The 15,835-nt window shown below is 36.0% G+C and overlaps 1 protein-coding gene across 5 annotated transcripts in view; it reads left to right on the top strand.

The window, feature by feature from the left end:
* VPS13C (vacuolar protein sorting 13 homolog C) overlaps positions 1-15,835 on the top strand; it is a 97,693-nt gene that overhangs the window by 64,003 nt on the left and 17,855 nt on the right. For all 5 annotated transcript variants that reach the window (XM_074837637.1, XM_074837638.1, XM_074837639.1 and 2 more), the window contains 17 exons: positions 91-385; positions 1,291-1,680; positions 2,723-2,827; positions 3,579-3,743; positions 4,098-4,226; positions 6,154-6,287; positions 6,678-6,804; positions 8,256-8,491; positions 8,820-8,970; positions 9,986-10,126; positions 10,921-11,002; positions 11,105-11,174; positions 12,006-12,117; positions 13,085-13,198; positions 14,683-14,819; positions 15,082-15,163; positions 15,602-15,715. In XM_074837637.1, the coding sequence (XP_074693738.1) occupies positions 91-385; positions 1,291-1,680; positions 2,723-2,827; positions 3,579-3,743; positions 4,098-4,226; positions 6,154-6,287; positions 6,678-6,804; positions 8,256-8,491; positions 8,820-8,970; positions 9,986-10,126; positions 10,921-11,002; positions 11,105-11,174; positions 12,006-12,117; positions 13,085-13,198; positions 14,683-14,819; positions 15,082-15,163; positions 15,602-15,715 (2,584 nt within the window). The remainder of the gene's footprint in view (positions 1-90; positions 386-1,290; positions 1,681-2,722; positions 2,828-3,578; positions 3,744-4,097; positions 4,227-6,153; positions 6,288-6,677; positions 6,805-8,255; positions 8,492-8,819; positions 8,971-9,985; positions 10,127-10,920; positions 11,003-11,104; positions 11,175-12,005; positions 12,118-13,084; positions 13,199-14,682; positions 14,820-15,081; positions 15,164-15,601; positions 15,716-15,835) is intronic.

Consider the following 15,835-nt stretch of genomic DNA (forward strand, 5'->3'; position numbering starts at 1 on the left):
AAAGCCCTTCAGAATGTTAGCAATTACTTCAAAATGGGTGAAGTTAGCCGTCAGTGCAGAGCTATTCTGTACCTTGTCTTCTTCCCACAGGTGTCATCTATATGTTAGACCAACAGGAATGTTTGAGGGTCAGTTCAAAGAATCCACGACTTACATTGCCTGGAGGGAAGAGCTACATAGGAGCAATGAAGTAAAGTGCTTGTTACAGTGCCCAGCCACGGAGACAAATTTCTTGCCTCTGATCATCAGCTCAACAGCTGTACCTGATGAACTAAATTTTATTTCAACTTACGGAGAGGAGTGGGATCCTGCCTACATTATCCACCTTTACCCTACCTTGACTGTGAGGAATCTCTTACCATACTCCTTGAGATATCTACTTGAGGTAAATTATTTTCTGGTTTTATTTGTAAATCCTTTAATTGGTTTTTAAGACTATATTAACTTAGAAGTGGAGGTGAATGTTGTGTGGAAGGTACTGAATGTTGGTTTTGGATTTTCTATTGTAAATGAGTGAGTCATCTGATGGATTGATGCTGAGAGTTTTGGGGACTATTTGTTTTTAATTTGGGTGTACCTGGCCAGTTCCTCCTTAAATGTGAATCATGTACTGGATTGGTATTTCTCTTTTACATTCTTCTGAGACCCTGTTTGTGTTTTGCAAGATATCTTTTGTTTCACAGGGAGAGGCATAAGAAAAAGCACCTGAAATTTCTGGAACTTTCCTATGTAGAAAACACTACTCCTCTGCATTCTGACACTGATTTTTTACTGAGGACTGTTGTGAGGCCTCCCTTTCACAAATCGGGAGATTTCTTTGCAGGATGCTACGCAGACTTTTTCCACTTCTTTCAGTATTTTCAGTATCTATTACGTCTTCATGAAAGCTGAGTGATTTTCGTAAATAGAAAAGGTGTGAGGATTTAGAACTATCATCCTAGTATTTTCTGTTTTATTCTAATCGCATAACTGGCTGTGGCATTCATTTAGATCTTTATTACACTTTTGTCCAGCACCTTAATGGCACTATTTCCAATTTTCCTTACCTTCACTGTACTTCAGTACACAGAGTCACAGAATCTAGAACAGAGTGCCATTGCCTTGATTGAGGATCTAGAAACTAGTAATTCAAATCTGTTTTTGAAGTCACTGTACATGTAGACTGGGACATGTGGTGCTGAGGTAGCCGAAACATGTGCATCCTGCAGGAGAAGAATTAAATGCTGTTTTCTGAATACCTAAATTTTATATATTAAAAACTTAATTAGCCCCTTTTTAATTTCACTACAGGGAACAGCAGAAGCCCGTGAATTGATGGAAGGGAGTGCTGCAGATGTTTTTCATTCAAGAATCAGTGGAGAAATAATGGAGCTTGTGTTGATAAAATATCAAGGCAAAGACTGGAATGGGCATCTTAGAATTCGTGATGGGATGCCTGAATTTTTTTCTGTGTGTTTCACATCCCATTCTGCAGCAGTGATGACAGTGGATATTTACATACATACTAGGCGAATTGGAAGCCGTATGATCTTGTCTGTGTTCAGTCCTTATTGGATAATCAACAAGACTTCCCGTATTCTCCAGTATCGAGCTGAAGACACTCATGTGAAGCATCCAGCAGACTACAGAGATATTGTTTTGTTCTCCTTTAAAAAGAAAAATATTTTTAGTAAAAATAAGGTATGCTTATTTTAGGTGGTGGTGGTGTCTTAAAATCCTGCTCTGAGGGGGAAAAAAAAAACCCCCCACACACATATTTTGTCTAAGGATTTTTTTTTTGTAGTATTTAAATCTATTGTCTTTCATTTGGCTGCTGCTTTCTTCTTGCTAATTATACTTTCTGGATTAAGTAAAAGCGAAGGCAAGTAGACAAAAAGTCTGTTGTAACTTTTTCCAGGTCTTGCACTGCATCCCATTGGCTGACTTTGATCCTGGCCAAAAGCTGGCTGATGGTATAGGTTATTTAGGTCCTGAAAACTCAGTGGGTGCCCAATCAGAAAACTGTTTCCTTGAGGAGAGGAATTTAATGTAGATGTGTAAATTAAGAGTGTGGACTCGTTTTATAGTCAAAAGGAAGGTTGCTCTTGAATCTTCCTGTAGAGCTGTTTTCTACTGAATAAAGAGGAATCACAGGCTTGTATTTTACTCAGCTAGATATTTTGACATTTACAATGCACAATGTAAATATTCTGTCCTGTGTTAAACATACTACTTTTGTTTTGATTTTGTTTTGATGTAATACTTCCATGATCAAATGTAGAGTACTGTAGTAGAGGATTTTTTCTGAAGTGGCCCTTCTTTTCTTTTAAATAGCTTTTTTGCACCCAACAATAGTTGAAGAAATGGTTGAAGAAACAGTTTTGACAAGGTGTTCTTTTGATTATTTCCTCTGCAGCCTTCAAGTTTGTGAAGCACCACAAAACTGTAGCTTGTATTTCCCCAATCTACATGTGTGCTGTCATGAACATTAGAGTCAATGAGAAGTCATGTGTTTTGTTACCTTTTACTGTAACATCTTTCCCAGAACTCAGGCACAGGCTAATAAATCAGAGTATGAGTAGTGGTACTGCATGCTTAAGCTTAACTTACAGAAGGTTTTAAAAGCACTTAATGTCATCTTTATACTGCTACATGTGATATAATTGCATTTCATAATGCATGAACTATAAAATGAGAATTAATTTATTGAAGTACTTTCCATGTTGTTCTTTTCTGTATGTAGATCCAGTTATGTATTTCAACTAGTACGTGGTCCAGTAGCTTTTCCCTTGATACTGTAGGAAGCTACGGATGTGTCAAGTGTTCAGCTAATAACATGGACTATCTGGTAAGATAGGTTTCTGTGTTTTGTGAAGCTCTCTGGGGGTTCTTTTGGCTTGAATGCTTTTTCTCCTTAAGGCCTTTGTTTCACTACTTATGCTACTTTTAAATTATGGAAATATTTAACATCTAGATTAATAATTGTCACGCCCCAGCTATTCAGGTCTGCACCTGGTAACAAGTAGTTTCACCAACAGAAGTTTCAGTGTAATTCGTAAACATGTGGTTTATATAACAAATGCGTAGTACGAAAACATTCAGAAATATGATGGTGAACTCACATAGTGGAGATAGTTCACATTCAAAATTCATAGTTGCTTGCGAATGTTTAGATCTTCACTCAGCAGTCTTGTGTAAGACTACACTTCCACAGCTAAGCAGAATAAAGAATACACTTTATAATAATATGCAGATATGTGGAGAGTTGTGTTTCCATACACTCTTTAACTGATCTCTGGTGATGCAATAATTTTGGGTTGTCTTGATTTACTGTAGAGGGATTCCTGATGGATTTTCCCCACAAACACTACAGCTACAAAATGATGCAGCGAAATCTGTCTCTTTACCATTGTGATAATTGGGTTGCATAGTTCACTGATTTTACTGAATGCTGTTTGGTTCTTTTATTACAGGTGTTCAGAACAGGAGTGTTGTGTGCTAGCCTTTCTAATTACAGTAATGATGGATTTTCTTTTTTTCCATCCTGACTTTTCTCTTAAGCTTGTTGATTGTTTGCTCAAATTGTCCTTGTTCAACAGGTTGGAGTTAGCATCAAAATGAGCAGTTTTAACCTTACCAGGATAGTTACCTTCACTCCATTCTACACAATAGCAAACAAATCTTCTCTGGAACTAGAAGTTGGAGAAATTGGTCCGAATGGCTCTTTTCCAACTAATAAATGGAATTATATCTCATCTTCAGAGGTAATGTTTCCGGTTTTTCCCTTTGGATGTTATTGTAGACAAATAACTAGTCTCTAGCTGTCACTTAAGGAAAAAGCAGTTTGCCTACAGAAGCTCTGTCACTTCTGATGGCATGATGTGGATACTTCACATGTCAGGGCAACTTGAACAGCACAGGTTGTATACGTTGGTAAATTAATCAAGTCCTTCAGCTTCGATAATTTACTAAATGTAGAGGAGATGTTCATCAGTAGTTACTGGGGTAAGAACTAAGGTATTTGAAATAGTTTTAGTCACACAAGACTGTTTTACTGCTGGCTTACTGTATTGAACATACATGAACTGTTGAAGTCATGCATGTTTCCTGTTTTACAGTGTCTGCCGTTTTGGCCTGAAAACTCATCTGGTCAACTTTGTGTAAGAGTAGTTGGCTATGAAAGCTTATCCAAACCATTCCTGTTTAATGACCAGGATAATGGTACTCTGCTGAGGCTGGAAGAATTGGTGAGTATGACTTTGTGTGGCCTGTTCTTAGTACTCCATTTTAGCCTTATGGTATTGAACTTAGGAAAGCTTGACTCCCCAAGATAGTCAAGATTGAAACCTTGTGCGTAAGGTGTTGGTGCACTGCACTTCTGTTGCATAAAAAAGGTTGTGAAACAAGTTTGCAATGTTGTTAATGTTGTCATAGCTGTGTGGTCAAGTTGACTTAGATTTGACAAGCTGATAGGAAGCTGAACAGCTCTATTGCTATTAAATATGGTATTCTACACCTCTAACACCTGTTCTTTTGCAGAGAGTATTTCTTAGGTGCCTTCAGTTTGTTTAAATAGTTATCCTAAAATAGAATGTATTTTTTGTTCTTGATAAGCTAATACATGTTGGAGACACAGTACATGGCTAAAATAATTTATGATTCAATTAGTAGAATCTTAATTATTTCAGAACTCACCCTAGCCTAGCATTAGGGAACGTGTATTGTGGGAGACATTGGCCTGTCAGCCTTGCACAGAGAAATAGCTAGGCTTTGATGAAAAACAGGCCTTGGGAGAAAGATAAGAAACTGCTGAGTTGTGCCAAGGTGGCAGGGAAAAACAACAGACAGCTGCAACACTAAACTGTGGAAAAGTACTGAACTGTGAGAAGTTACTACCGCGAGAATAGCGTGTGAAAAAGAAGGTGATTGGTCTGCACAGCGCGTGCTGGAGTGGTCTTATGCTGATAGGAGAAAAGGTTGATAGCTGTCTAATTGCTGATTTGTTAACTATGAAGTAAGAGCTTTACTGGCAGCATCTGAGAGCATAAGTATGTACCATTGTAACAATAAAGTCTCTTTTTTCCTTCTGGACTTCATGGAGAGTCCGTGCCTCAGTTGCCACAGTGTATATAAATGTAGCATGTTCAGACAAGTCTTTGGAGATAATGCTTATCATAATTAGCTGAAACAAAAGTGACTGTGAGGATAATCTAGCTGTCCAAGTTTGCTGAAGCAGTTTAAAAAAAAAAGTTTTTGGAACAAGATGTCATGATCTGGTGTTCTGTTGATGCACTTAATTAGAATAGTGGGGTTTTTTCTTCACTGTTCTAAGATAGTAGATGGCTCAGCTTTGCAAGAGAATCCTTTCAGGTCCCGTATATAGTGAGGTTTTACTACTGCTGTGTAGAGTGCTAAACATAACTTTTCACATACCTTTGACATGAGCTAGAGAATCTGTAAGATCATCTTTTTCAAAGGTAGATATGTCCCCTCCCACCTCTCCTCCAGACCTTATAGCATAGCAAAAATGACAATTTATCTTGCTAGACAAGCTTTCTAGAAAGCTATCTGAAGAGACTATCCAAAAGGGAAAGCATGAGGTACCTCCTTTGTATAAGCAAATGAGAAAAATTGTGCTGTACATATCTCAAAAATAATTTGCAAATTGGAAGCCATTAGAAGAAAGACTTAAAGTGACTGGTTTAGAGGTTTAATCAGCAGAACTTTCCTGCTCAGTGATCAGTTTGTTAATACACTGTTGCTATATTTGTCATACCTTTAAAAACTTTAGTTCATTTGTCTAGACTAGCCTTTCAGATTTGTAAGGAGCATGCAGGAAATCGCAGTTTTTAAACATAACTTTAAGTTTTGTAACAGAAAGTGAAGGGGATGCTTGCCTATACTTTTTACTGAACTTAGCCAAATAAAGTAATTCTTAATGTTATTATTTGACTAATAGAATAAACAAATGGTTTGTGGATGCTACTGCTGTCTGTCTTAAGCCAGTGACCAATGTGTTTGAGTTTACCATTACTAGATAACATAGAGCACACTTCCTTTTTTCGTTTGTAAGAGGCTAGTGAAAGACTGATCTAAAAATAACAATTTAGTCTGTTCTAACCTGAATTTATGCCTAGAACAAATACTGACCTTTCTGTCTAACGTTCTCTCCAGAATGGGGGCTTACTGGTAGATGTGAATATTTCTGAGCATTCTACTCTCATAAGCTTCTCAGATTACCATGAGGGAGCCGCTCCAGTTCTTATTGTTAACCATACTTCATGGGACTCGCTCAGGTATAAACAGAGGTATGTGAAAGAAACCATTCACCATTAGTTGTTTAACCAGGGGCTATCCTTTGTGAAAAAAATTGTTCTCTTGTACCATTATGGTACCTTGAAAAATACAAAATACCCTTTTTTAAAAATCATATCCTTTTAATGAAGTATTTTGTCTACTCTTAAGCAGTCTTCATAGTTTGAGAAAGTGGAAAGAATAAAGTGGAAGTACAGATCTTAGCTCACAAAGAGCCTAGCTACAGCTGGCCTTGTTTGGAGTGGATGGCCTAGGCCCTTCATGCCTCACCCCAGGAGGCTTGAGGGGTGGAATATATAGCACTGTGATCTGCTTGCATCACTTCAATCAGTGGTCTTAACCAGTGAATGCTGTCATTTTACTCCTTTTCTTTTAATCCGTAGTGGATTACAAGAGGAAATGGAATTGAAACCAAAGCAAGTATGCCTGTTTGCATGGACAGATCCAACTAAAACAAGAAAATTGACTTGGGGCTACTCCCAAAATTTTGGTGAACACGACCTACTTAAGGTAAACTTTAAAAGGGTAATGCTGAAATTACCGAAAGGTAAATGCTGAGCCAATCTAGGACTATAACAAGATTAAAATTATCTGGGAGAAAGCTTCTTGAGTAACTTTGCATCTGTCTTATCCTGTAGGAGACTTTTGAGGCTACTTTCAAGTGACAAGGTTTTAGATGTTTAGATAAATATAATTGGAGGACTGGACACAAATTCCAACCTGCATTGTCTCCGTGATTTTGTTGGATATGAAAGAAGAAGGATAAAGTATATGAGCTGTGGATGTATCTAAATAGTACAGAGGATGAATAATTCACCAATTTTCTAGCAGTGCTGCATTTGCCTTAACTATCTCCCTAAAGAATGGACTGTTGCGACTCTCGCTTCCTATGGGAAATGCTTGCATGGAGCAGAAAATTCTGAGTTGCTTACTAAGAGCTATTTCAGCACTTGTAACTCATGCAATATTAAAATAGGAAAATGTGTGAAGTGGGGGTAAAAAAGACAATGATCAGGGTGGAAAATGCGTTGGGGAGAGAGAGAAACTAGAAGCAGAGGTAAATTTAGGTAAGACTGGGCAAGTATTTTGTTAAAGAATGGAGAAGCAAGCATTGATGGAAGATTTTTCTCACTTAACTGAAACGTAGGCTAAATAAAGTCCTATGTGTCTGTCTCTAAATAGCAGCACTCTTGCACCTTTTACTAAACTCTGAATTCTTCAGAGGTGGCTTGGTTTTTCTGTTGGTTAGGCACAGAGTTAAGATACGAAAAATTGAAGTATTATTACCTAAACAGGAGAGCAGGTTTGTGTTTCAGTTACATTGGGAATGGATTTAGTTTCTCATAGCTGAACTATGACAACCAGTTACAGCGTGCTTTTCTGTGTAAGCGCTGTCTTGGGTCAAATTTTTTACATTTAAAAATGTTTTATTTCAAAACTGATTTCCTTAGTATGTAATTACAGTTACATTCATGATTATTTTGGGCTTCTGAGAAAAGGGCTTTAACTATCCCAGTTTTGCCTCACAAATTAGCAAATAAGGGATATCTGCATTGGAAGAGCAGAGATCTTAATCAGTGCCAGGTTTTACTGTTTCATGGTATATGATTTAATACCTTCTTCCCCCATCACCTCTGATTCTAAGTCTTGTCTTTTGCTATGAAGGCCTTTGTTTCCTAATAATTTCCAATATTATTCTCATACACAAATATTGCTGGAATGCCTGCTTTTCAAAATGAAAAGAACCCCAAAAACAACTGCCAACTTCTTTCTAGTGTTGGGATACAGGATGCCACCAAATCAGTATGATGCAGTAAACTGAACAAACAAAAAAGTACTGAGTTCTGGTTTGTACGTGTGCCAGTAAACTTACTTTCTTATAAACATACAGCAACGTCATGAATTTACTCCTGTAATACACATATTATATACATTCTTTTTTTTTTTATTTCATAATACAGGATGAATGTGGCCAATTTCCTTACAATGCAAATACTCAAATACACTGGGTGTCTTTCCTGGATGGACGTCAACGAGTGCTACTTTTCACAGATGATGTTGCATTAGTTTCTAAAGCACGACAAGCAGAGGAGCTGGAGCAACCTGATCAAGAAATAAACTTGTCAATCCATAGTCTTGGACTTTCTCTTGTTAACAATGAAAATAAAAAAGAAATCTCTTATATAGGAATTACTAGGTACTATGCATGGATGCCTAAATATTCCTTTGAATAATCAAGACTTGATAGCATATTATAATTTCAGCAATGCAGTTGAGTTGAAGGGGACATCTTTCAAATGAAATTAATATAAGTGAAATTTTTTTGAGTAAACTTAAGTTCTGCCTTTATTCCTATTGTGCAATTTAAATAAATAGGATTTAACTGTCTTCTTTCTTAGCTTCTATTAAATACTAAACAGGTTTTTTTGAGCCTGAAAAAAGAGGGTAATACCTTTTTACATGGTTTACATGCATAAGAACGGTTTAAGTACCTTAAGTTGTTAACCTTGTTATTTGTCTTGCAGTTCTGGTGTCGTTTGGGAACTGAAACAGAGGCAAAAGTGGAAACCATTTAATCAAAAGCAAATAAACCTGTTGGAACAAGCCTATCAAAAGTATGCTTGTAAGAGTGCTTTCCAAGCTCCCGGTTGGCATAAACTAGACGGCAATACAGAGGTATGTTTTGAGGTTTCAGTGTTAAAATCGGAACACGTGCAACAGTTAAAACAGGCTTCTGTTTTGCTAAGTAAGGGTAGATACTGTGTTAAGAGAAACACAAACTAAGAGCAAACTGCTTTTTGGAATGGGTTCGCAATTTTTACAGTAGAATATTTTTGTATTGAGGTAGTACTGAGGCAGTACTGAGGTATTTTCCAGACTTGTTTTATGAAGTAAGAATCTCAAAGAATTTTGCTTTTGTGTGGTAGAAAAGATTACTTGGTATCTGCATGTTAGTTACGAACTTAAATTCTTTTCAGAAATCTTGGGTTTAGCTTCTTAGTAAGCTGCAGTTTCCATGACTTGTTATGATAAAGGAGCCTGTAGTGTTGAAGGGCTCTTGAAATGAATTCATTTACCTGAGCTTTTTCAGACATTAATTATACATACCCTTATTCAATGCATAAATTTAATGTGTTGAAATGGCTATGTAAGATACAGGCATTTTATACTACCATTATCAGGCTCATTTTCTGTATCATTCTTTCATTTGAAAAACGTATACACTAAACTGTATGAATACTTAGGTTTTGTACAGTGCAGTAGTGCATTCAAAGTACACGGTATCAAAAGCTGGATCTGTAAGTTGTTATGTTTGACTCACAAAAATTTCCTTTTGCTTCTCAGAACTTAAATGTTTCAGGATCAGGGTAAAAGCATCAGCTGTGAAAGCATTCAGCTGCATGTACATATCTTTAGTTATGCCAGTGTAATATGTAACTTGTGAAGAAGTAGCTACTAAGACGACATGCGGGTTCCCGTTTGGGGAAACTAAAGTTGCAATGTGATGTGCTTATCGGACTAGCTTGTGGTTTTTGTTACTTTCCATGCAGATAATTGTATTGAGTAATTCAGTAGCCATGTGATCATGAAATAAGGAAAAATGTGGTTTTATTTGCTAGTCTGTTTACTAGCAAAACATTTATTGTTTCTCTAATTAATCTGTGTTAGCTCTGCTTTCTTATATTTCTAGGTGAATTTTAGTAAGGTTCCAATGGAAATGCGTCTCCCAGTCAGATGTAGCATCCGACGCAACTTCCTGTCAGGAATTCAGGTTGAATTCAAACAGTCGCCTCACCAAAGAAGCTTACGGGCTCAGTTGTATTGGCTACAGGTACCATCTTTCATCATGTTCTCTAAACTAAACAGACACTTTAAGGCTTTTAGTTTATTCATTTTTATGAAGAAGTATCTCCAAATCTTACATGTGTGGTCCTCTGCTCACTATGTTGTAGTAGCAGAAGTGCTGTGAATGCTCCATTGATGGAAAAGTACTGCAGAACTGCCATCCCAGGACTTTGCAAGTAGTATGGAAAAAATTCCACCAAACTGGGTTAATGTAAAGGAGGGTGCTATGATGGAAAGCTTATTTCTAAAAAGAGGTGTTTTGGTGCTTTAAAACAAACAGCACGTCAACCTTTTCAAAAATTGTTCACCACATTTTGTGTAGTCATGTAACATTATTCTAGAGAGTGTATCTAGAGGTTCAGAGATATTCAGTGCAAAAACTACTTGTCTCATGGAAAGTAGATAAGTCACATTTAAATACTCAAAAATAGTATGCAATAATATATCTGCACGTAAGCCTAACAGTGATTTAATGTGCAACACTTGCACCTGATCAGCATACTCCAGTCAGTACTGATAGTGTTGCTAAATTAACCAGTAGAGCACTTGAGCAGATACTAGTGAGAAGCTTAGTACTAGAGGAAAATAATGATGGCTAAATAGGTAACATTCCAAAATAATGTCAGAATAATCCTCTTCCTTTCTTCTCCTTCCCCCCAAAATAAGAATGATGTTCTTGAACACAGTCTGTAAACAGGTTTCCCAAGCCTTCTAAAATGGAAATGGTCTTTGATTATCATGTCATTAAAATATTCCTGTACTTATGCAATAATTTTTTAGGTTGATAATCAATTACCAGGATCGATGTTTCCTGTTGTATTTCACCCTGTAGCCCCTCCCAAGTCGATTGCTTTGGATTCAGGTAAGAGAAAGCTTTTAGTAATACCAGATCTACTCAGCATTGAGAGTAGAAACTTGGCAATTTATTTTTTTACATATACTTAGATATTATTTTTCTATTTAGAACCAAAACCCTTCATTGACATCAGCGTCATCACTAGATTCAACGAATACAGCAAAGTACTGCAATTCAAGTGAGTTTAATAGTGTGTTGTAATACAATTTTAGAGATTTAACACATTGTAGAAGTGAACCTTGTTTTAAGGTTTATGGTCTCCTACGCAAACAACTCTTGACTTTGGATTGAGTTTTTAAACATCTCCAGCAAAAAAACCATCATTCTAAACTAAACTTACTTTTAGAAAATAAAGACTGACCACCTGAAGGCACTGTTATGCAAATTCTCCAGTAATCAGAATTATTTCCGTCCTGTACTACAGTATCAAAGTTGCTGTTTGCTGTACAGCGTTGGGTTGGTTTGGTGCTCTAACAAGAAACAGCTCATACAGTCACTAATGTTCTGCTGTGAAATGTATGTTCTTTAGTCAATATGTGTGTGTCTTGATTTTTTTTTTTTTGGTACTAAAAATGAGACAGAAACGTTATACTGATGGTTTCTAATGCAAGTATCTGTAGCCAGCTAGTGTGGATATAATATTTGAGGATGGTGAATTTTAAGAAAATGAATATTCAGTAGTACGACTTGTGGAGAGAGGCAGTTGGATAAGAGGAAGAAATATGTTGTTTAGGTGATGTTATCCATGGAGCACATGGAATCATAATGTATGACTGTAAGAAGTATTTGGTGACGGTTAATATTTTTAGGTAAATTTTGAAAATGTTAAGATATGAATAGTCTACAGTAGTGTATAGCTTTTAAGGCTGGCAAGCCCTTCTGTCAATAGACAGTTGATATCGTAGATTGTAAGTCTCAATATGCAACATTACATAAAAATTGTTTAGAGTAAACATGATATTTAAGTTAGACTTCTACAAGTATATACTGTTTGTATTTACTATTTTAGATACTTCATGGTTCTCATCCAGGAAATGGCATTGAAAATTGATCAAGGGTTTTTAGGAGCACTTAGTGAACTTTTCACTCCATCTACAGACCCCGAAGCTGAAAGACAAAGGGTAATGTATGAAAGAAACTGATTTTTGCCAGAGCAGGATCTTTATGGTAACAGTGTCACAATTTTCTGAAAAGATCAGTCAAAATGGGTGAATATTGCATTTGACAACAGTGAATAAAGGGACATGGTAAGGTAATTTTCGGTGAAGCACTGTTAAACATTTGCTGTGAGCATTACTAATTGACAAGTTTGAGTAACTGGTATTTGGGTGTGTGTTACTGTTTTCTGATCTTTTAATGTTTCATTAATTGATGACAATTGATTCAACTGTGGCTACAAAGTGTTAAGTGGTAGATGAAATGAGGTTAGGGTTTACAGAGTGGACTTCTAATTGTTGCTCTACAGTGTCTTTAGAGCAGAAGGAACAGATTTTCATGGCTCTAAGTCATATAAATGAATAGTGTTTGGAAAGGTCACGTTTGGTTCTAGTGTGCATAGGAGAGTCATTCTTACAAGTTTCTTTTTCTTAGAAATGAAATCTTCAGATGTACTATATAAAAATTCTAATTTTGTGAGGAAATACAAAAACCCAAAGAACTTCAAGAAGTTAGTTATTTTATTAATATTTCTAAATTAATTTAGGAGTGATACCTTAAGTGATTGAGGAATTTAAGGGAATATCAAGTGATATAGCATAAAATGGAAAAGTCACCCAGAAATTGCTGTGTGTGGGTTTTTTTGTTTTTTGGGGGGTTTGTTTGTTTGTTTTTGTTTTTATTTTTAAACCCTGGATTAAAGAAATATATTATTACAGTTATAATCCAGTATACAAAAGTCATTAGTCTGTTTCCAGTTTTGGAGGTGTTGAGTATTTAACTAGTTAGTTAACTGTTTCATTACATTTGACTATGATTATTATTTCTGCTGTTTATGTGTATACTTTTACATATATTTTTATATAGCATTAATTACATTACACAGGTGTTGACGAAAATCTTCTGTTCTATTTTTTCTTTTAATAAAACCAGTCTAAATTAATTCAGCAAGATGTGGATGCCCTTAACACTGAACTAATGGAGTCTTCCCTAACAGACCTGTCAATGCTCAGCTTCTTTGAGCATTTCCATATTTCTCCAATTAAGGTAAGTAATAGAGATACTTCTGGTTAATAAAACACTTGATATCAATGATCTCTTAATTCCTTAAGGTTAATACATCCTCAGATCAACCTTCTGGGTAATTGAGGTCTTCATGCTGCCTTTCTAAAGGGGATTTTTTAATGTTCTCTAGAACTTAATACTTTGTTGGAAAACTTTTAGTTGCCCATAAGTACAAACAGACCCTTAACCATTGATAGGTGGGAAGAGTCAATGGGTATAATAATGAGAAAAGCTAGATAAAATGCTGGCCTGAAGGTATCCAAGAAATGTATGATAAATTGTAATAAAATACACTTTCATGGGCTTGCCTTCATGTCTCTCTTGAACCAGTTAGATTTTTCAGAGCAAGGGAAGAAAGATCATCAGTAATTACATATTATACTGAATCAACAGAATGCTCCCCTAAGGCTATCAGAATGAATAAGAATTTAGAGGAAGAAAATTACTTACTTTCCTTTTCTTTTCACTGGACATATAAAAGACAGACATAAAACTCAGTACAAATGATTAAATTCTGGCACGCTTTTCAACTTCACTAGATATCTGTTAGGGTACACATAGATTCTCAGACTTTTTCTTTTCCAATATGATTGTGCTTATTAACTTAGAATGTGAAGACAGGGAAAATACTAGAGGAGCAAGACACTATTGTGATATTTTAACATCATCTCTAGCTAGTCTGGTTAAAGTTGATCAAGAAACAGTTATAATTTTAAGTCTCTTTCTGCATCTTTGTTTGAAATGTTTAGACATGCTGCCTGTGAAGTACAGGAAGGGGCTTCTTTTTCTCTCCTGTTTTTTTCACCTTCAGTGTCTCATCTCAAAATTCTAAACCACTAGGTAGTGGGAAGACCATGAAAATGACTGTGTGGCCTTTTGAAAGAAAAAAACTAGAAATCATACTGGTTAACTGCTACACCCTCTTTTAAGCTAGTAGAAGGGAGCAATATTGGTTATGGTGATGAACAAGGGAAAAGGAAAATAATTTTCTGTTGCCCTTTCCACCCTTAAGAAGAGCGTGTGTATTTCTTTTAAAATGTGTCTTAACAACACTAAACAATCCTATTTTACAGTGTTAAAGACAGGTCTCTAAGGTTCATGCATTTCCCCAAAAGTGTGACTGGTTGCAAAAATATACAGAAACTAGTGAAGTAAATAGAATTTAAAATTTAACTTGTAGTGGGAATTAAGCTCCACCTATTTAACATGTTATTTCTCTCATCGTTTACAGAGAAGTTTACAGATGTAAGTATAATAAAAGTTGAACTTCTAGGGCAAATATAAATACATATGTTATCAAAGTAATACCATTATGAGTTCAAGCATGTTTGAAATTACTCAAAGTGAGTAAAAATACACTTACCACTGTTGCACCACTGATTTGTTTACGTGTGTACCACACAACCTGTCTGGTATGTGTCTTTTTTGTCTTGATTTGTCTTGTTTTACTAATTCTGTTTTGACAGTTGCATTTGAGTCTGTCTCTGGCTTCTGGTGGAGAAGCATCAGATAAGGGAGAAGAAATGATCGCCATTCATTCTCTGAATTTGCTGTTGAAAAGTATTGGAGCTACTCTAACAGATGTGGATGATCTTATTTTCAAGTAAGCTAATTTAAGTTTTTTTTCAGGTTTTTGGGGTTTTTTTAAGTATTTTGATTAAAGCTAGTATACATTTAGTAATTGGGTCCATGGTAAACTTTGACTCTAGTGTAAATGATACAGCCTCTGGAGGAAGGGAGGAATGAAGGGGAGATGGGGTTTGGGCTCCTTTTTAAGAGAATAGGGCTTCAGGATTATCTGAAGGAAAAAAAATATCTAGAAGGAGGAAGGGTATCTATAACTAACGTGATTACTTGTCTTTCAGACTTGCTTTCTTTGAAATTAAGTATCAGTTCTACAAGAGAGACCAACTGATGAAGAGAGTTGTTAGACATTATAGTGAACAAGTAAGCTTATTTAGCTAAGTCTTTGTGTAAAATTTTGAGTATCTTACAGAATGCAGAAAACAGGAAAAAAAAGGTGAATATCTCTAAAAGCTAACAATTTTTTATTTCATGCTACTGAAGTAGGAATCAGGTGGCACATTATGAAAACGTAAATACAAAAGTGTCCTGAAAGGGTGTTTTAAGAATTTTAAGTGATTGGTTCTGGTCTTTTTATTTACATTTTTCTTCACCAAAGTATTATAATAGTTATCCATACACATACTGTATCTTTTTCCTAAGCCTGCCTTCATTCTAGTAGGAATACTTAGTTGAGTACTCTAACACCTTAGGTAGTAGATGAAAAAATTGACCAGCCTTGGGTTCTAACATAGAACTATGTGTAACAACAGCTAGTAACACTCCTTTTGTTTTTGCTCCCTGCCCCCCCTCATTACTTAGCTCCTGAAACAGATGTATGTTCTTGTACTTGGGTTGGATGTTCTTGGAAATCCATTTGGCTTAATCAGAGGCTTGTCTGAGGGAGTTGAAGCTTTCTTCTATGAGCCATTCCAGGTATGACTTCCTGATTCTTCAACTGTATATGAATAGTAGGCTGATTGAATATACTGGTAGTGTTGTAGTTTTGTGGTGACTGTACTCTACACCCTGAAGAGTTAAGAAAGCAGTAATTTT

The sequence above is a fragment of the Strix aluco genome, chromosome 12 (assembly GCF_031877795.1).
Source record: "Strix aluco isolate bStrAlu1 chromosome 12, bStrAlu1.hap1, whole genome shotgun sequence".
Lineage (NCBI taxonomy): Eukaryota > Metazoa > Chordata > Aves > Strigiformes > Strigidae > Strix > Strix aluco.